At 31.1% G+C, this 23,193-nt stretch overlaps 2 protein-coding genes across 2 annotated transcripts; both read left to right on the forward strand.

The window, feature by feature from the left end:
- Positions 1-763: 763 nt before the first annotated feature.
- On the forward strand, positions 764-6,417 carry LOC145572055 (BRCA1-associated RING domain protein 1-like). The gene is made up of 13 exons (XM_081631072.1): positions 764-901; positions 1,004-1,057; positions 1,203-1,273; positions 1,524-1,610; positions 1,733-1,956; positions 2,764-3,063; positions 3,203-3,303; positions 3,938-4,127; positions 4,222-4,319; positions 4,794-4,899; positions 5,101-5,266; positions 5,600-5,718; positions 5,980-6,417. Exons 1-13 carry the CDS (start codon positions 810-812, stop codon positions 6,307-6,309), a joined length of 1,938 nt encoding a protein of 645 aa, XP_081487198.1. The 5' UTR covers positions 764-809; the 3' UTR covers positions 6,310-6,417.
- A 922-nt stretch (positions 6,418-7,339) lies between these two features.
- On the forward strand, positions 7,340-12,481 carry LOC145572056 (uncharacterized). Its single transcript, XM_081631073.1, has 8 exons — positions 7,340-7,498; positions 9,437-9,586; positions 9,796-9,972; positions 10,338-10,426; positions 10,509-10,573; positions 10,936-11,038; positions 11,693-11,803; positions 11,985-12,481. Exons 1-8 carry the CDS (start codon positions 7,402-7,404, stop codon positions 12,108-12,110), a joined length of 918 nt encoding a protein of 305 aa, XP_081487199.1. The 5' UTR covers positions 7,340-7,401; the 3' UTR covers positions 12,111-12,481.
- Positions 12,482-23,193: the final 10,712 nt, after the last annotated feature.

A 23,193-nucleotide genomic window follows, 5' to 3' on the forward strand; every position in this document is an offset into this window, starting at 1 on the left:
GAGTAGGTAAATATTTTTGTAAATAGGAATAATTGCATTGAGAATATGTAAATATTTTAATAAATGGGGATGATTTGCATGGAAAATGAATAATTATTTTAATTTAAAAAATAATTAAAACGTACTCTGTAACTATTGAAGGGCAACGCTAAAAAGAGCAAACGTAACCCTCTTTTACGAATAAATAGAGTAAAAATTAAAATCATTACAGGTATCATTTGATGAAGTACATGGGCCTGTTCTGTTCACCTTATTTTCACTTATTTCAGGTGTAATAAGTTCAGTTAAATTCAGATAAGGTTTAATAAATTCTGATAAGGGTTATCCATGTACAAATTATAACTAAAATAAGTTTTGATAAGGTTTAATAAGTTAAGATAAGTTCAGATGATCAGTGAAAATCAGGTGAATTGAACACACCTTAATTGTTTTTCTCTCATGAACATTTACTTTTTTTTTTTTTTTTTTTTTTTTTTTTTTTTTTTTAAGTATAAATTTACTTTTGATTCCAAATGCAGTAATAAGAACAAATAGCCTCACCTAGTGTTTAACGTTAATACCAAAGTTCAAATTACCAACTTTCAAACCCAAAAATTGGCACCAAACTTTTGAAAATTTCAGATTAATTTGTTCCAAAATTTCCCGGCAAAATTTGCAATCCTTGAAAATAATTGGCGGGATTGTGTATAATCCATGAAATAAAAAAACGACCCTCAAATATCATCCTTCTTCATTCACCATTAACCCTCGTTTCTCTCTCTAACTTCCCTTTCTCTCTCTACCTCATTCTCACTTTTTTTTGCTCAACAATGGCGGAATCTCAAGCTCGCAATGCTCATTTTCTCAATCCTTGGGCTCTTCATCTTCAAAAATTAGGGCTTGAATTAAAATGCTCTCTTTGGTATTTCCCCCCTTTCCATTTTCGTCAACATTCCTTATTTTTTTGTTAATTTTAATTTGAAAGATTTCCAGATTTTGATGAGTTTTGTGTTAATTTTGGCAGCTTGAAGGAGTATAATAAGCCAATGTTGTTACCTTGTGACCACATTTTCTGCAGGTAATTTGTGTTTTTTTTTTTTTTAATTTTTTTTTAAAATTTTATTTCTATTTACCCTTTTTAGTATGATGTTGAATCTATGAAATGTCTTGATTTTCGGTGTTAATTGAAGATAAATTGATCTGGGTTTTCCAATTAATTGCAGTTCTTGTGTACCCAAATCGAATTTATTTGGTTTAGATTGTCCCCTTTGCAAAGTACCCTATGTTGAACAAGGTAATTTTATCAACTTTATTTATTCTCCCAAATTTGTTAATTAAATGTAGATTTTCTGCTATTGCTCGATGTATTATGATTATTTTGCAAATTAGCAAAACGGTTTGTTTTATAATTATCTTTTGTTCATATGAAAAATTTCTTGTACAAGTGAAATAAAGGTTTATTTCTAATACTGTATTAGCTTAGGTTACCCTTGTTTTGATGTTCTATCTTTAAACATGGGTGAAAATGTTAACATCAATTGCAGATCTAAGGCGAGCGGCTTTTATTGAAAATGTGGTGAACATCTACAAAAGTATGGATGCTTCTTTCTCTACTCATATGCTTAATTCAGGTATATATTATCCTAACTACACTTTCATTTCGACTTTTTTTGAGGTTTAGTGGTTTAGTCACCATCCATATACTATATGTCTATGTATTGCTTCTTACAATGCCCTTGTTCTTTGTTTTTAGATTCCGGAAGGGGTAATACAAAATTTTCCAATCAGCTGGCCAAGAGACAGATTGAATCATCTCCACCGGGGAACTCAAATAGCGGGACATGTGGGAATGTGGAGCAATATGAGGCTGTTGATGTGGAAATGAATCAGATGGAGTCGTCTCTGGACAGTCCTCCGTCCTCTGATGTTAGCAAGGGCGTCGATGCTAACTGTCGTGAGCCTGGAGGCGGCTATGATGTGAGTTGTGTGCTTATGTCTTGTTGCTATACTATTTCCTTGATTTGTTGCACTTTGTTTATCAACATTGCTTGAAATGGTCTCTTGTTGGGCCTTGATTGATTACAATGCTTTCAATAAATGATTAGTGTCCTGCATTGACACAATAGCATTTCTGCCTGTACTTTGGTTATCATTATTGCCTAAAATGGCTTATTTTCTGACATTGATAAAGTACAATGCTTGCAATCAAAATTTTTTCAAGCTGTCCTGCATTGACAAAGTTTACCTGAATCAATAGCATTTCTTCTGCACATAATGGCCTCTTGTTGGGCATTGAAGGATTACCATGCACGCAATTGAATGATTTAAGCCGTGACATAGAATTTTTGTTGGTAGACTAATCATGCTTTCAGATATGTATTTTTCTGGACTAAAAGACATATGCTGCATTCAAAATTACCAATTTCGGATAAAAACTAACCCAAATCCAACAGCATAATTGTTGGAAGAATGAAGTGCTTTTTGATATTTTCTGTTATATTTTCAAATCTTGCTGCTTTTCTGAGCTTTTTGAATGGTTAAACACTTATCAATCAGCAAGTGGACCTTCTGGTTTGTAGAACCCAGTTATGCTACTATCTTGTCCTAAATGTTTCGATTAACCCTACTTCAGGTATAGTACATATTTATATGTAACAATTGGATCCTGATTTCTGGCCAGTGTCTAGGTGACTAGGTGCATATGTCCTTACAATACGGAGTACTTCATTTTTTTTACTTGTTTTGCAACTTCTTATGGTTGATTCTGAAAAATTATGCTTGCAGTCTGTAGGTAAATGTCCAACAAAGAAATCTGCCAAGAGAACTGCTGACGATTATGGAGTTCAAGAGAAAAGTAGTGATAAAATTGGAAAGAAGCAAAAGCAGCTACTAAGCCAAGGTCAGCCACAGAATTGCCAGGGTAGTATGACACCATCAACTGCCGAACTGCAAAATGCTGCTTCTGCTGGCTCTGACATGACCAACAATGGGAAAGATTCTAGCAACCAACAAGTAGTCATATACGATACTGCAAATTTAATTAATTATGTATGTGCATTTTGCCATACTTGGAAGACAACAGAGGTAACAATAATTATACCTATATATTTTAGTTTCTTTGTTGATCTGATTGGTTCATTGTAGTTTCTATGTACAATGCTGTGTCATTGTGTGCACGGTTGGAGTCACCCACAATTATTTTAAAATCTATTATCTCTTGTAGGGTAGTGGACCAATGCAGCATTTTGATAATGAACGAGAAGTTTTTGGCAGTGAGGCTGGCCGATCTCATATAATGCATGTGCACCAAAGCTGCATAGAATGGTGGGTGATCTTATAAAACCATATGAATATGTTTCCTTACAGTAGTTGATTTGTTTTTAACCAGAGTTTTCAAATTTATGTTCAACTGTCTGAACTTTAGCACCAATTCTTAATACATGTCTGCAAACCACTTCATGGGTTCTGAAGACTGAAGCAATAACCCTCAGGATGAATCTTGGCTTGGCATCATAAATTCCACATATGTTCAAGACGATTATGTGGTCACAATATAGCATTCAACTCATTACATGTTTAGTGGTCAAAACATTATGATCATGAAAACTGAATAATCTGCCTAGATCTATTACTTGCTTAACTTTCCTAGAAGCCTATATTTTTTTTCCCCTTGTAAAACTGTGGTTTGCTGATGCTCGATTTTTCATCTCTTATGGTAGTCATACCTGTGCTTGTCTTGTCATGCATCAGAACTTTAGTGGCTTGATAATGATGCTTAGCCAATTAGGCATAAAAAACACGGTGTTTCTTATCACAGCTTAGATATTATCTTGGCTTAAATGTGTTTGAAGGAAAAAAAAATACTTCTTAAGCAAGTACTTTTGTTACTTTGTAGACCAGATTCTGAATCAAAATAATTTTACATAGCTTGACATGTCCATAATATCTGTAATTGCAGGGCACCTCAAATCTATTATGAGAATGACACTACAATGAAAAATTTAGATAAAGAACTTGCTAGAGCTGGAAAACTCAAGTGCACCAGCTGTGGGCTCAAGGGAGCTGCTCTTGGTTGTTTTGCAAAATCCTGTCGGAAAACTTATCATGTCCCTTGTGCATATGAGATTGCTGGATGCAGATGGGATATGGTGAGTTCTCTTCGCATATATTATACAAAACCTATTTGTTCTAATTACAATTGCCATAAAGAGAGACTAATTAGTATTTCTGTTGGTTTAACAGGATAAATTTCTGATGCTTTGTCCTGCTCATGCTTCCCAAAAGTTCCCTGGCGAGAGGTTCAAAAAGCCTGCAGTGAAAAAGTGCTCATCAACTCAAATGTATGATATTTGGCCCTGAGCATTGTTGATAAATTCTTTGGACTAATAAAGTGCTATTAAAATACATGAATTTACTAAGTGCAAGTTTTATTTTCCGTCAAGTTCTTGTCTGCACAACTCATGGCCAATGGTCTTCCTTGTCTATGGCCCTGAAGCCTACACTCAGCACAACAGTGTATAATATCATGCCGATAATAACAAAAACATAAAACTTGCATACCTGTTTGAACAGCTATCTTTTAATGATTCCTAGTTTTCTAATTTTTACCTAAAGATTCAATATTACCTTAATGATTTTTTTCAATGAGCTCTTACTGCTATTTTGAAACTTGTAGATATTAGTTCATCATTATTGACACCTGATTTCAAATAGCACTTAGTTTTCTAATTCATGAACTTGTAGATATTAATTCATTGTTTCAAAAAAAAAAAAGAAGAAGATATTATTCATCATTTTGACACCTGGTTTTATAGATCTATTGAGCAGAAAAGCGTATGTGACTTAGATTTTTGGGCTACATCACCTACTGGAGCCAAGAATTGGGTTCTATGTGGATCTGCCCTTTCTGCAGATGAAAAGGTTTGTGCTTATTAATGTATACAAACTCTTCTTCTATCGCCCCTTTGTTCCTTAAAGCTAATTGTTAATTGTCTACTGCACATAAAAAGTATGAGAGAGCAATAAACCAAATGGTCCAAATCTATTGAGCTTTTTTGCTCAGTTTTAATATTCCCTTGCATTATAATATTGTAACATATTCTATTTTACCTATTCATGCAGTATAAGTTGGTGAAGCTTGCTAACTTATGTGGAGCAACAGTGACAAAGGCATGGACCCCAGATGTTACTCATGTTGTTGCAGCAACAGATGCAAATGGTGCTTGTAGTAGGACACTGAAAGTTCTCATGGCCATTCTTAATGGGAGATGGGTACTTAATATTGATTGTAAGCTCTCTATTCCTCTTACATAGTTATCTTCGTATTAAAATTTTTCATTTTGTTTTTTAAGCATGGCCAACGAGGCTTTAAGGACAATCTTGAACATGGATTCTTTGGGTACATAGAAGTTTATTGTGTGTGACGCTTACTTATAATTGAAAATGCTCTTGAGGTTTAATACCATACACCAGCAACTCCCATCATGTGAAACTCGAAAAATGCTTGGGTCATTAATTTTAAGTTAAAACTGTATTTGCATCTCCTAAAGATATGAACTGAAAAGAACACGCTTTAGTTTCTACATATCTCATAACAGTCCTCGTTGGATGGTTTGTCTAGGGGTTGAAGCATGCATGCAATCAAAATGTCCTGTAGATGAAGCGCCGTATGAAATTATCCTTGACAATCATGGATGCTGTGATGGTCCCAAAACTGGCAGGCTCAGGGTTTTGAGTAATGTAAGTCCTCTTTGTTCTCAGATACTGTTATAACCTAGAGGATTACATTTCTTTTGAACCATGTACATGTTTTGTTTATTTAACTTGACCTGAAAATACTATTTTCTTGCATATTACTGAATTTGACTTCAGAATATTACTTGTGAATTTCCAATGAGCAAAATATCTAAGATTTTAGCCAAAATCTGGTTAATGTCAATTCCTACAAACAACAGTTTTACATATTTTAGCTCCACTTAAGCTATACTGTTCTGTTAACAGGCACCACAGCTTTTCAACAGCTTGAGATTCTTTTTCATTGCCGGCTTTGTGGAAGCATACAAGAATGATCTGCAAAATCTGGTAAAAGCAGCAGGAGGTACTATCCTCGAGAGTGAAGAACAACTGCAACAATTTATCGACGAATCAAGTCATCCAACGACTACAATACTAGTTTATAATGATGATACAACAGGAGAAGTTAATGAGGTCTTGCAACAACAATTAATGGTACAGCAGCTAACTCTAGAGAGTGGTTCTCAGGTGATCGCTCATACATGGATTTTGGATTCGATTGCTTCAGGTGCATTACAGCCCTTTGTTAAAAAATAAAAACTGAAAAAGAACATCCCTGTTAATGTATAGGGTTTAGTATAGTACAAAAATATTTAGACTAAGTAAGTTATGGATGGGTCTTTGAGGTACGAGGGTTCTGTCCTCCCACTTGTAAGACAGCTAATAATTATTGATAGGTTATTGTTGTGCTAGTCGTTTTAGATGATCGAGTTTATGCAGATTTTGTTAATATAATTGATCAGTATGGAATCATTCATTATGTTTTCTTCCTTGCTTTGAAATGAACACTTTTAGACATCTGCTTGCCTCATTCTTAACATAAAAATGCTGAAAACAGATACGTAGTATCTATAACTTAGATAATAACACTGCTGCTGCTGCAGTGTACAGTGTAGTCTGTAGTGACGTAGTCTGGTCTGGTGTCACCTATTCGTCAAAGCCTGTTAGTATCCAATTTACAATAAAAAATTCAATACAAAATATGTTTTTTTTTTTTTTGGTCTTGATTTATTATTCATGTGTTTACTAAAAATAAAACACTATGCTATACAAGAAACAAAAAAATTAAGATAGAAGACACTAAGAATCTGTTCGGCTGTTCTAAACTCAATTGAACTAAAATAAATTGAATTGTTTATGAGAGAAGGAAATAAGAAACTGAACTGAAATTAAGCTGGAAAAAACATGCCTTCATCTTTTTCCCACGTAACAAAATGATTAATACTCGTAATAAATAAATAAATTATATTGACATAAAATAAATATTAATTACATCAAACGACACCCTTCATAGTGCTCTTGTTGATACCAAAGTTTTTGACTTTTTTTTTGGCAAATTGCTTGAGTCACATGACACACATAATCCATGTCGTATTCAATTAAATGAAATGCTATGAAGATTAATTTTTAGTTTCTTTTTTTTTTTACTCTTCTGAATATTCAATGCGTGCAATTTACGGACTGTCAACTACTTCTTTCTTTGAAAATTCTCCGCGTATAGAAAAGATAAGTAAAGGTAGGATGACAATGAAAATTTTGTGAGGTAAATATTAGAGCAAACTGTAAGAGAAGACATACAATAATCTCACCCAAAAAAAAAAAAAAAAGAAAAGAAAAAAAACAGAAAGAATGGAAAAAGAAAGTGGGAGAGTAAAATCAATCTTTGTGTATCCAATTAAATCATGTCGAGGAATTTCACTTGCTCAAGCACCCATCACTTCTACTGGTAAATTTTCTCTCTTTCTTCATTTTTTTTGATTGTTTATAATTACAATTGGCTTCATGAGTTTATGCATAAATGTTTAATTACCAGAATTTTGTCTATTCTTGGAATTTTCTTTATGTTTGGCATAAATTATGAATTTTGTAGATAATAATGTAGACGGGATTCAATCCGAGTTTTTGGATATGGAGAACTACCCTTGAGAGTTTATGTGATTGTTTGGTTAATATGAGAATTTGATTCTTTTGGAAGTTTTATATCATGGGAGATCATTTTTGTAATTGGAATTGTCTTTTAGGTTGTTTTGGTATGTAGGAATGACCGAATGAGAGTATTAGGGAAGAGAGGTTGGGATAAGGAATGAGGATTTGTTGTTGACTTGTTGGGGATTCATGAAATAAGACCAATGTCGTGTTTGGTTGTAAATATTACGGAGTATGAAGGAATGAGAATTTGTTGTTCGGAATTCATGAAATAAGACCTCTCGAGGCAATGCATGACTTAATCAAGGTTTAATTACCACTCAAAACTGTACTGAAATTTGTGTAAATTGGCTGCAAAATCCCAACAAGCAGCTCAACAGAAAAAGTTTCGCTGAAAAAAATACAGTTTAATCTAAGCAAATAGCCAAGTATTCAGCCACCGTAATCATATATTGTTAAATTACACTGTATTGTCCCTTTAATCAGTATAGGTTTAGAGCCTTAGTCACCCATAGCCACCAAAGGTGGCCGAGTCTTTGTCAATATGAAAAAAAAAAAATGAAAATACCAAGGAATTGTCTTGGTTTCATGTTCATATTGCATTATACCCGGGGGCTTAGAACCACACGAGATGTGACACCTCTAAGTTTGTTCTTGCGAGCAAAACCGCACTCCTTGATGCTCAGGGAGTCGGGGGTTATATGTATCTATGTTTTTTTTTTCCCTCTAGAGTGAATTGCTTTAGTTTCATTCTTCCATTAAAATTGTCAATATTCTACTTACTAACATGTGTTAGAAATTTATCTAAAATCGGATTAACTCAATTGATATGGTATACTTTGGGAAATGGGAATCGAAGCTACCAGTAGCTAACTAGCTACTAACTACGGAACTACCCCATGAAATCATATGAATATAATTAACATGAGAGCATATATTGGGGTTGTTTGACAATCGGCGGTTGGCTGTTGGCTGCTGGCTTGTTTGCTTGACTAGCTGGAAGTATTAGTTGTATGGGTTGGCTTTTTAAGTTATTGTTTAAGCCGGCTGTTTACAAAAGTGTTTGGTAAAATTATTCATGGTTGTTAGCTGTTTATTAGTGATAAAGTGAGCCAACAAGCCAAAAGCCAATAGAAAAAGCTACTCTTATTAGCTTTTAGCTTTTGGCGGAAAAGGTAGCTTAAAAGCCAGCCAACTACCAAACATATTCTTTGACTGTTTGACCAAACTAAAAAGCCGAAAGCCAAAAGCTAGGCAAAAAGCCAATTGCCAAACACCCCCATTATGTAATGAGGCAGATAGGTTGTGTTACAATAACTCTTTAGGACAAAGGGGAGGGTAGGTGTTAACAACTGTAACAAGGAAGGGTGGATGTTTTGTAACATTCCAAAGATGGAAGAGACTAAGTAATCAAATCATCAAAATGTGAACTAGTTTTGTAGATATCCTAACCAAGAAAACCATTGCACTTAAATAATTATTGTTGTTCAGACTTCTTCACGTCCATGGCATTTTGAGATCATTGTGAAATTATTTCAAGTTTTAACCTTTGTAATAGAACAGATCACAAGATACAGTATTATGATTTTTGCATCAGAGTCAAGAATCTTGGACTGGAAAACATTTTGTATGATTTTCAGTTATATTAAACAATACACCACTTAAGGGTAAATTATGGGCAGTCCAATGTTGCAGGCGCAAAATGACTCAATTTTTTTTTTGTGCTCACAATTTTCAGGGTTTCGGTGGGACAGGCAATGGATGATTGTCAATGCAAATGGGAGGATGATCACTCAAAGAGTTGAGCCAAAGCTTGCTCTGATTGAAATTGAGTTGCCTTCCGAAGCTTTTTCTGAGAGTTGGGAACCTTCAAGTGACTCATACATGGGTAAAGCTTTGTAATTTCACCCTACAAATTTATCTCTGATTGATTATGCACCTTACAGTTCCATTGGCCATTGGATTGTGAAAATTTTAACATACATATTTCATTTGATCTTCATTCCCCAAGATGATGAGGTGATGTATTGGCCCACTCAAAATTAATTAAATTGAAGTGATGTTTTGTCTTTGATGTGTATGTTTTTTCTCCTGTAGTGATAAGAGCTCCAGGGATGGATACACTGAAGGTTTCTTTGAGTAAGCCTCGTGATATGGTTGAGCATGTATCTGTATGGAATTGGAATGGCTCTGCATTGGATGAAGGAGCCACAGCAGCTGCATGGCTTTCAAATTACATTGGTAAACCAAGTCGGTTGGTGCGATTTGATCCAGGTAAAAGTCGTGGAAAGGTCTGCGATTTTATTTCCTGCTTGACTTTTATGGCTTTAATTAGTCTTATAAAAGTCGTGGAAAGGTCTGCGTAAAGAATGGCTGAGTATGTCTAATTTTGTACTGGAGTAGTATCTAATTGTATGTTAAGAGCTGATCTTTAGCAGAAGCTCCTAGTACAGAAATCTATTAGCACTTCTTAAGGTAAGGCCATGTTTTCGGCTCCCACACAGATATATATATTATGTGGAGGTCATTGCAAAATACTCTTATAAGTTATGAAAAGGGACTATCCTATATAGAGTTTCATTTTCTCACATTTATATAGTAGATGAGGGAACTTATACTGTAGTGTTTTTTTACTGCAGCATCGCAAACTAGAGCGACAAATCCTGAGTTTGCTAATGGATATAAAACCATGTTTTCTGACCAGTTTCCTTTCCTGCTGATATCCCAGGTTAGTTGTATGCAATGATAAAATGGACTTTTGCTCATTTGCCTGTTTTAAATGAAGGATCTCACTGGCATGTCTTGTGCAGGGCTCACTAGATGCACTGAACAAATCTCTCAAGGAGCCAGTGCCGATAAACCGTTTCAGACCCAAGTACTAATAAGTGTTCTGATGTCTTCAAAATTTTGTGATTAGATAATTTCAACATAGTTATCTGTTTTCCATTCCCAGGATATTTCTGTTTCTCTTGTTCCATATTTCACTCTCTTTTGTGATTAACTGATTACAAATACAGTCTTAACCTGTGATGCACGAGTACGGCAGTCTTTGGCCGTTTCCCGTACCGGGGAAGTATTAGTTGTAGCCCAAGAAGATTAATAGGTCATCTAATCCTATTTTTAATAAAGAAGAATACAAATTAAGATGTAGCTCATTTATACTATATCACATCTTATTATGGAATTCTTGGATTTGCTTCTATTTCTAATACCAATATCCTGCTTTTGATGTTGCAGCATTCTTGTTGAAGGTTGTGGACCATTTACCGAAGACTTGTGGAAGGAGATCAAAATCAACAAGTCAACTTTTGTTGGCGTAAGGCTTTGTTCACGGTGCAAGGTAAACAACTTTTGGTTTTGCATAACCATTATCTGCTTAATGAGAATTTTATCCCATTAATCCTCAGTAACAAAAATAGCATGGACTAGAAATAACAAGTTAACTTATTTGGTTAAATAAAGGACATGTTCTGCATCAAGTTGTAAATCAATACATTTACTTCAAAATTGTGGTCATGAACAAGATAACAAACTCAAGAAGGCAGTAGTGAACTAAGGATTGTGGAGCATTTGGGAGTTCATGCGGTGTTACATTGCATTATTTGCATGTCATGAGCATTGCAGCCCCAATATATAATATTTCAAGTACTTGTTTATTTATTATTCATTTCTGTAAGATTAATTGAAACTATACTTTCCAATACCTTACCTTGTTATTTTGTGAAGACAAAAGTAAATGTATACATTTGTCATAGGTATAAAATTTATTTGAGGTATAAAGCCTAAAGGATAAATTATTGACACGATTGTAACTGTTGAAGGATAATACAAGGATTAATACCAGTTGTAGACCTTGTAGTACACCATACGGATTTAAGACATGTTATTCAAAAATTCAATGTGTACATATATATGGTTTTAAAAGTTTGTCAAATGCTCACCCTCCTTCAATTTTCCCTATGGTGGTTGGACTGCTGGATTGGCCATGGTGCAGATACCTACAATCAATCAAGAAACAGGGATTGCTGGCTCAGAGCCAAATGAAACCCTCATGGAATTCAGATCAGATAAAGTCTTGCTTCCGAATAAAAAACCTCAAGGACAGGTATGCTATCAAATCTTAGGCTTTGTTTTGTTCATCTTGCTTCTACTTATTTCAGAAAATATAAGTTACAATTTCAGATAAAGGGTTGATAAGTTCAGATAAAACACACCATATATGCGTATGCTTATTTGAATTTGCTTGAGCAATAGTGTGGTGATAACTCGGTGAGATTGTGGTGCAGATTTATGTAGGACAACACTTAGTTTGTAAAGACTGCTCTATGAGGGATAGGGGCAACGTTATTCAGGTGGGAGATCCGGTTTACGTTGTGCAGCAACTTTCTTCAACTGCAGAGGCTGCAGCATAGTACCACACAGCACAAATTGTATTACAGTACCTTTTAATACGCGTATGTGCCAGAGCATAAGCTAAGGGAGGTACTTTTCAAAAAAAAAAAAAAAAAAAAAAAAAAAAAAAAAAAAGCTAAGGGAGGTACTTTAACATCTAAATAATGAGCACCAGGTGTTGGTGTTTTTTTATGTCAAGCGTTGTCCTGTGATAGTCAAATATTACCAGAAACTCTACCTATTTAGCTCTAGCATCTTGTAAGGTGTCAGGCTTTTTCACTAAAAACATTGGTGTACATCTGATGCACTATTTGTCCAAGCTTCTAAGAAAAAAAAAGTGGTTTAATAAAATCATTTATAGAGAAATGGTCATGACTAAATACTCCTACTATATGTTTTTACTGTTCAAATTCATTTTCTTAGTTTTCAATGCACGCATTTAAGCATATTAATCTTCAAATTCACATTATTTATAAAAGTTATAAAATTTGAAATGGTGAAACTACACCTCGAGATTAGTAAAACAACATCAACCTGAGTACTCCTTTCATTAATAAATACTCGTGACACTTTTGTTTGCAGCTTTTACGCATAGTTTTAAAAAAGTGAGTGAGTTATAAGAGGATATGAAATATAAGGATTGGCTTAATAAGGGGTGAATTGTGAGGTGATCACTATATCCCCTTAGAGTTTAAAGGCCCAAAGATTAAGAGCACATGTAACATAATTTTAAGGATATAATTGTGTCATGACCTTCCCTAGAGTTCCACTACTAAGGTTAACTTATACAGTACTTTTTTTTTTTTTTTACTCTTTTCATCACTTGATTAACATATTAACAATTTAACTTTCTTTATTTTTTTTTTGTTTGTTATTCTCATTTGTTTTACTTGAATTCTTAACACATTCATATGTTTTTTCAGCAATATAGTGATATACTAAACAAAATATTTTTGTTTTAAATTTCTTTTGAATTCTAAATCTCTAATAGTTGAGTCATGAATAACTCAAATAGTATTGGTTCAAAAAAAAAAAAAAAAAAAAAAAAACGCAAATAATATTCCTTCTTTGTACTTAGATGGTGTTATCACGATACCAAAATATTTCTTCACTACTACTGACAAATGTTTAGAATTCTTCCCCAAGATCACCATGCTCAAAGTGTCCTTAATAGGAATAAATCCCAACCACAAGATTGGAATGAAGGTCCTTTAATTCTTTACCATTAAGCCAACACTTAATAGATAATTGTCCCATTAAGCCTTCATTTCAATTTAACTTAAATTCCAGGTTGGTCAACTTGTTGCACTAAAGTATAATGAATAATGAAAAGCATGTGTGAAATAATAACATTTATTTCTTAACTAGGTTAAACTTCGTGCAATACATAAATATTTAATTTGTTAAATAATTATAATAATGAAAAATATTCAACTATATAACCACATATAATAGTTATAATGATAATATTTTATTAAGTTTAATTAGTTTATATTTTATGTAAATCAAATGTCATTATTTAGATACAATCCTTGCTTATTGTAAAAATATATTTTATTTAAGCAAATACCCACTTTAAAAGGGAATTGATCAAATTTTTAATATGACGCTACTAAATATCTATTTTATTCACCTTTTTAATAATATATGTAATAGATTAAGGTATTTATACGTTCCCTAATTACATTCCAATAAAAAAATGGAACTTGAAATAAATTATAAAAACCTACTACTTGAAGTTCCTATAATGACTTGAAAAAAGCAGAAATGAGTGATCTGAATATCATTTGAGATACTTGAAAACCATTATCATTGTTCTTTTCACTTGAATTTCAGTTACCTTATAGTATCTATAAGATAATAGAATAAAGCGTAATCTAATCTTATATATATATATATATATATATATATATATATATATATATATATATATATATATATATATATATATATATATATATATATATATATATATATATATATATATATATATATATATATATATATAGGGGTGTGCAGAAATGGACCTAGATCGAAAAATCGACCGGGATCGGACCAGGGGATTCCGAGTTGGTCTTCGGTCCTCACTAATTGGTGATTCCGGGTTTTTGGTCCGGTCCGAGTAAAATCCGGAATATTCCGGTCCGAACCGGAAAGTGTGTTTTTGTAATTTTTTGAGTGAAAATTTTAAATTTTATGTTTAAATTTCTAAAAAAATTTAGGTACAAAACTTGTAATTTATAAATTCTAGGTGCAAAATACGAAAGCACGCAAATAAAAACAAGACGTTAAAAATGTATGTATATATTAAGATACTAAAATACCAAAAAAAAAAAAGAATATAACTGGTCCAAAGTCGGACCAGACCGGAATAAATAGGTCTACACCGGAACCTGGACTGGTTAATTACGGTCTGGTCCCGGTCCCCAAAAAAAGTCGATTTCGGGTTCCGGTCCCGGTTCGGTCTAGTTTTGGACCGGTGCACAGCCTTATATATATATATATACACGCCAAGTGTCGAGCACGTAGGCGACACATAGATATTGTGTCACACATAATTAAGATACTACGTAAGCGAATTTTGGATAAGATTTTTTAAGATAAAAATGTTGTATAATGTTTTATTGATATATTCCTAATATTTCTTACATACAAAATTAATTATAACTTTTAATAAGATGTAGGCGACAACTAGGTATTATTGCGACGCATAAGATACTAAATAAGCGAATTTTGGATAGATTTTTTAAGATAAAAATGTTGTATGATGTTTTATTATTGATATACTTATAATATTTCATATAAACAAAATTAATTATAACTTTTAATAAATATCTTATAACTCAGTACAATTTTCATCCTAAAATTCATTTAAAAAAGTTATTTAAAATGAGATTCATTTATAATATATTTTAATAAAAAAAAAATAGAAAATCAGTAAAAATAGGTTTTAATAAGAAAAAATAATTTTAGTTTGATAAAAATACTTTCAGTTCATTAGAAATAATAATTTAAGTGCAATAAAAAAATATTTAGTTAATAATAACATTATATCTATTTACAAATAAAACTAAAAGGTACACTATTATATAAATGTAAGCGATATAATATCGTATGTGTAAATATTTTACAATATCAAAAGGGGTTATATGATCGTATTAACATTCAAGCTAAAAATTTTAGGACAATCCGGGCATCGCCCGGGCACAAAACTAGTAGATATATAAAGGGGTGTTTTTTCTGAGTTTTTAGAGAGCCACGTAGAATTTTGTTATTTTTAAAAAAAAATTAGAGTGCCACATAAGATTATGATTTTGCGATACGTAGGATTAAAATGCGCTATATAGGATTGCAATTTAAAGTGTGCCACATACGATAATGATTATTAAAAAATAACATAATAATTTTGATTATTATTTATAAAGTACATCACGTAGGATTATGTCAAATAAGAAAAAAAATTCTTCACTTTGAATCCAATTAAATCTAAAAGTGGATTAAGATATTTATTAAAAACTCACGTAAGCAGCAATATGATAAGGATGCACTAACTATACCAGCCATAAGTACAGTGGCGGATCGAGGATTTCCGACATGGTGAGTCACCGTTAATTATTGATCACTTGTGAAAATACAAATTTTTTTTTCCAAATGTTGTTCATAATTAATTTCAATCCAAAAATTATATTTAAAAAAAAAATTATATTTCCCCAAATTGATTTCATTCTAAAATAGGACACAAAAATCCATACTACAACCAAATACTCCGTAGTACTTAAAAATTCAATCTTACAAGTTGAAAGTACTACAAATAACATATTACAAACAAATAGTACTATAAAACTATTACATTAATCTTATGATTTTTTATTTAATTGATAAGATTTGTGGGAAAATATTAAAATTGGTTGCACAAATATAGGATATAAATAGAAGCAAAAATTATTAATAATTTATTAATTAAAAAATGAGATAATTTAAGAGACCGGTTATTAATATGTATAACCGGTTATTAATATATTAAAAATTATTAATATAGTATAACCGGTCTCTTTAATGAAACAAGAAAGCAGCGCTAATGTTGTGAATTGCAATAGCAGCATCAAAGAGACCTGTTACCTAAATAACTGGTCTCTTTGATTTTTTTAAAAAGTAAACCACTGACGCAGTGCAAAGTTCTTGTAACAATAGCAGCAACCTAAATAGATCCGCCAATGCATACGTATATATATTTCAATAGTTTTTTTTAAAAAAAATTGTAAATGATAAATTTTTGGACTGTTAGGAATTTTTTAAAAATATAATTTGAAAAAAGATAAAATTAAATTGGGAAAAAGATATGAATTGATTTAATTAGCTTATAATTTGATATTATTATAAATAGGCATTAATTTAATTTATGCGCCACTAAAGAATCACACAATACTTCATAAAAAATAATTTGGGATTTCATATTTTGGTTTATAAAAATGCCGGTCTACTTCCTTAAACTCTATTTTTTTTTTCAAATTGTAGTTACGGGTATATTATTTTTAACTATTTTCTTTTCATTATTGCATTGTTTTCTTAGGTCTATTTCGTCGATTTGAGAAATTAATTCATCCAAAAATATTTGGAAAATTAAAGTACGTGTATCAAGGCTTTTTAATGATTTGAACTTTCAGAACATAATAGCTTGATTAATTTGGACATGGTTGAGGTATGTTTTTTTATTTTTTTTATTAGATCATACTTATTGTTTTAAATTCATTGCATATAATATTTTTTCAAACTCATTTTGTAACTTACAATATTATTTTAACTTACAATATTATTTTTCATGTGTAGGGTGATTATGTTCATGCTTCAAATCAAAGGAAAATTTGTCCAACAAATTTGTTCAAAACTAATTGAAGGCAAAGTTTACATGATTCGATATTTTTCCGTTGTACCTAACTTGAGCGATAACAAGATAATGATACAATTTTTTCAAAATACAACTGTCAAGGGCGTTACTACTAATAATAAAATTCCATTGCATAGATTTGATTTTGTTCAATTGCAATATTTAGATTAGTTCCCTAATAATGCAACACTCCATAGTATATATTTTACATATTTTCATTTTTTATTATTTTAAAAATTCTATAATAAATAATAAAAAATATTTGCAACAAATATTACGCAATATGATATTTAAAAAATAGTAATTAAAAAGCTCATAATATAAGATAAATGTTATCAATAATATCCAAAATAACATAAACGTAATAACTAACAAATTGTTTTCTTTCCATATTTTATATTTTGAGCTTTGGATAGCATTAAAGCACCGAGTATTTTAGTATAATAACACATTATATGGTTGATAGTCTAGCTTTGCTCACTTAGGCAAATCTTAATCTTTTAGATAATTTTACAGATGTAGTTAATGAATTTAGACGCCATTATATTATAATATTGGACATTTTGTGAGAAACTACCTAATAAAGCCTAAATTTTGTGAGAAACTATCTAATAAAAAAATGTTATAAGAAACTACCTAATAAAAAAATGTTATAAGAAACTACCTAATAAAAAAATGTTATAAGAAACTACCTAATAAATGATCAAATGTTGTAATATACTACACCATTGACTTAATTTTAGGATGTCGATCCATCTTTGAACACCCAAAACCACCGTGAGGGTTGTTTTTCAAGGTGGTAAGGTTATTTTCGGGGTGGTTGGAGGATATTCCGAGTTGGTGAGGGTAGATTAGTGCTTTAGGATGGTAGTTTTTAGGGTTAGAGGTGGTGGTTTTGGGGTTTAAAAGTGGTTTAGATGTGGTGGAGACAATTTCAAGCAAGTTGTGTTAGTTTTGGGAATGAAAGCCGTGGTTTTGGGAGTGTTTTGAGGTCGATCAACGATGAAAATTCGGTATAGGTAGTATTTTACAAAATTTCACTTTTTCTTAGGTAGTTTTTTACAACATTTTACCTTTATTAGGTAGTTTATTACAACAATTTTTTTATTAGGTAGTTTCTCGCAAAATATGGGTTTTATTAGGTAGTTTTTGCCAAAAGCCCAGTATTTATTTTATAACTTTTGTAGTAAGTTTATACTCTTACATGTAAAAAAAAAATATATATACTCCTACAACTGTTTTGTCTAATCTATAATGATTTGATTTCTATCTTCTCTGAATTTATTAATTTTGAATTTATCTTGTCTGAACTTATTAACCCATACTCTATTTAAACTGTTTAAGACATAAAATAAAATAAGTAATTAAGGTGAACAAAGTGAAATCTCAATGTTTAGCTTAGTTGATGAATTGAAGTTGATTGAGGGTGCTACCTAAGGACTAAGGAGTAAGCTTAATTATGTCTATTTCACTAACCTTCCCAACTTTCTACAAATCATTTAGACTCAAACTAACAACCAAAAACATATTTAATAAAAAGTATTATGTGTATAACTGATCACCTGAATATGACCTATATATAGATTAACTGATATTATGATTGAAACATGTGGCCAGTTAGCTTAGTTACATATTCCTATTTCCTTTTGTAACTCTAGAAACATAAAAAAAAAAAAAAGAAAAAAAAATCTAATTAATTAGCCAAAAATGACCATCCATTCAAATAGAACCCAACTCAATCCGAACAACTTGCATGTATACCACCTTTACCATGGTCCACATGAAAATTAATATGTGAGATGGATTAACTATGGATCTTGCTAATGAGCGACCCGGACTCCCGGAGCGTTAGATAACTAGTTTATACGTTACTTAAAATAGTACTCTGTACGAATTTAAAAATGTATTGTAAAATCTATCACGCGTCGATGGATGTAATTAATATTAATTTTATGTTAATATTTTCACTTTTAACTCTCTTATCTAACAATCCGAAAACGCTCGTTAGCTTTTGCCAAATTGGAGTATTATATACCAATTCTTAATATATACCCATTTTTTAAAATGTTCAAAGAGGGAGCAAAAAGTCATGAGCAATTACAATCCCTAACATTTTAATTCATTTCTTGTTTAGTTTCGAGGAACTCCCATTAAGTGTTACTGAAAGAATTAATACCTACCCACCCTTTCATCAAGTAAAAATTAATGGCTACTAATTACAAAGTCATCACTGAATTAAATTCATCATATTAAAGATAAACTAACCATGTACAATTAAGTTTAATACAGGTATATAAAACTGGCATGATGAATTAATTATCTTTTTATATAAAATCCCAAAAAAAGTTGAAAAATACCTCTTCAAATCAATGAAGCATCTCATTCTTTGTTCATTCCATGAAAATTAAACTGAGCAATTCAAATTTAAATTTCTCAACGGGTTGATTATCATTAATGGTTGAATTAAATGATTTTTGTCTGAGTTTGCGGCTTATACATGTGGTGTCATGTGGTACAGATTGTGCTTAATATTACCTACTTCGATGCTAGCTACCTCTATTTGCATGTGCTTTTTTCTTAATTCTTTTTATTTATGCATGTACTTCATGAGATATTGTTATATACACTCGAGCGGTGCACCGTATACCCATGATTATTTTGTTTTCATTTTGATGATTGTTTTTCATTTAATTATCAAATGAAAAGCAAAAACTAATCTTGGGTTAGTTGGGTGTACAGTGCACTCTGATATATAAAACAAATTTTAGTAATCTATCATCCTTTAATAATTCTTTTGAATTAATTCAGATTATCATCAAAATCTTGAGCCTAATACATACAAGTAGGATTATTACTAAATTAGGCAAATACTAACAAAGAACCCGAGGGCGGTATTAGATAAGATGACTAAAAGTAGAAACATTAGAATGAAAATAACATTAATTACACCAATCAATGCGTGATTTTGACATGAATTTTCAAATGAAATATTTCAATTTCATATACTGTACCAGTTTAGAAATATTTTAAATTCTTATTTAATGTCCTAGATCGATTGAGAGGCGCTCGTTAGCAATATCCTTTACTCGTCATTTTAAAGGCATGTAGTATGTGTTGAAGTCGATTAAATAACAGGTTTTGGATAATGGATAAATCATATAATGTGCGCTGCATCATTTACTTTTTATGAGAATAATCTTGACTCGACATCAACTCTCACGGTTTTTGTTGTCTAGTATTTGCAGTCCAGGTACTTGGAAGTAACTAGTAAGGGGGGAAATGTTTCAGCTGTCTATTTGACACCGTGGCGATTCGATCTCTATCTGTATGCAACAACCTTCTATGCCTTGACAGTGTAATTCAGGAGATACATTCAGGAAAAAAAAGAAAAAAAAAAGGTTCAATGCTATCAGTAGAAAAAATATATATATTTGTGATATAATTTTGTATTAGGTTTAATTAATTTTGGAAATTTATCATCTGATCATTTAAATAAAATGGACTCGTTTTAAAGAAAGGGAATGAAGATCACATTAGCCCTAATAGGTCAACATATACATGATCTGCACCATAATAATGGAACAATATCTTTTTAATGAGAAAAATATTAGACAAAATCTTCAAGATTAAAAATAAATGTGATTAAGAGATGATTATAATTAACAAGGTGATATGAAGGACTATATCATATATATAAAACAATATAAATAAAATCCTAACAGAAATGAATCCTTTACATTATTATGTCACTAATGTCATGGGTATTTTAGACAAGTTTTTTATTTCCTGTATTTCTGTTGCCAAATAACCTACAGTAGTTAAGATAAGAATGAACATTGTTATCACTCTTATTATCAGTATCAGATCACGCATAAGACAGTCCACAGAAGATCTTCAAGATTCCGCCGAACGCGTTCGATTATGCATTAGCTTGTAAGCTTGTCCAAGAGGATGAGGATGATGATCATCCTTTAATTTCTGGGACTGAAAATTGCAGATTATCAGAGGATCTGCATGATTTTTGACCTCCTACCTGCCCTAGCTTAGCTTGTTATTTTCATCTTATGTTGTCTAATAATCTTCCGTCTCTAAGAACTTTTAGATCGAGACAGAGCGAGGGTGTCTTGTATATTCTATATTAAGGATCTGTTGTGTTCACCTTATTTTTACTTAATTACTCGTATTTCAATTAAAATAAGTTCAGATAAGAAAAAAATAAGTCTGGATAAGGGTTGGTTGATAAGGAATGTTCAATTTCAAATTACAATTAAAATAAGTTTTGATAATATAATTATAGATAAGATATGATAAGTTTTAATGAGTGATAATCACGTAAGTAGAACACGCTGCATACTCCATTAAGATCATTCCCAGCCTATTTTTTACCATCTAGTTACTAGAGAGAATCACAACTGGTCAAGATTGCAACAATTTATTGATGAGCAGTTTGCAAATGTGATGCGTTAACTATGTTGTCTATGTAAATGTATACTTCATTTTTTTTTTTAATTTGACCCGACTCACTTTTGACTTTTAAACTATTCACCAACCTTCTTTTGACCGTTTTTTGTCAAACATGTTTAAGGAAAAACATATTTAATATTAGAATTGTCGTCTCAATAAGTATTACCATAACATGTAACTTTTATACTTCTTTACTTATGGAGAATCAGAGTTGTTGATGGTTAAAATTTTGCATTGACAAACGTGATAAATGAAATAGGTTAAGTAAAAAAAAAAAAAACAGGAAATATAACACTTTTGACAGTATAAAACCCTAATGAGTCAAAATTACTGCTGTTATTCAATGTGTGTTTTTTTTTTTTTTTTTTTTTTTTTTTAGCCTAGTTCAATTTACGTAGAACATGACGTATAAAGATCCTTGATAAAGAAAAATACCAAAATGACATCATTTCAAGATTTTTAAAGATAAGTGACAATCTTCTAAAACACATAATTAATCATATAATTAAACCCCATGTATATATAATTTATGTTAGCTAAAAATATTTCACTGTCAGAGAATAGCTAATTCTAATTCCTTGACACTAGAAAGTAGATTTTGATTTTGACATTGCAATCTTTAATGTAGGCCATACTAATTAATTTTTAATTAGATGTTTTTAATGTTAATTAATGCTCATCTTATAAGAATTAAAATCAAAGAAATCTCAATTATTGAATAGGAATCAAGTGGCAGCCAATAGCAAATTAATTGTCATTAAAATAATTTTTTTGGTAAGCATCTTGTGACACATATATTAGAAGAAAGGAGAATCTATTAATGTCTATTTCATAAGATATTAATATTATTTTGGTAAATTTAATTCAACCATTAATTATATTTTGATTCCTGCTTTAGTCAATACATTATCTGCTAACTTCATATCATTGGATCATTGCTTTTATCATATTTTTCTCTTTTTCTCAAAACTAGTGACTCACAACTAAGTTGATAAATTTGACAATGATGACCAAAATGTATGTCTCCTTTAATTTAATCTAAATTAATTGATAATTTTCCTATTAATTCCTGTTAATATGGTTTTTGCATCATCTGATGCAATACAATGTAAGCAAATACCGTTCTTTGTCTACTCAAATAAGTTGACATATTAAAGAAGTCTAAATCATCACCTTATTACATATATGATAAATTAGCTAAAATACCTATCTTTAATTTGATGTCTAATAACAAATGATGGCTAATTTTTCACATGAAAATTATTATATACACCCGGATCAAGGTTATTTTATTTGCTCAAATTATCAAAATGTACAAAAAATTAACCTTCGGCACTCCTTACACCTTGGTGTCCGATTTTACATGCATGACTTTATTTGTAATTTATATGTAATTGTACCATATCATATCATCATATCATATTATGCATGTTATAAATTTTAATATTTTGTTGTATAGAGAACAACAATGGGCAGTTGTGTATGTAAAATAATGATACGTACCATTGAAATTCAAAAATCATGCTTCTTTAGGGATAGAGGAAGGATAACAAGAAGAAGACTTCTTGTTCACATATTTGATATATAGTGTATGCCAGCTTATCATGTTATTTTTTCATGATCATGTATGTGTAAGACTTGCAAATTTGACTCTCCATATTTCTAAATTTACTAACGAATAAAAAAACTGTATAAAATTCTATATATCTTCCCTCCAATTTTGCAATAATCATGCATAATTTATATATATAATG

This window comes from Chenopodium album, chromosome 12, assembly GCF_948465745.1.
Source record: "Chenopodium album chromosome 12, dcCheAlbu1.1, whole genome shotgun sequence".
Lineage (NCBI taxonomy): Eukaryota > Viridiplantae > Streptophyta > Magnoliopsida > Caryophyllales > Amaranthaceae > Chenopodium > Chenopodium album.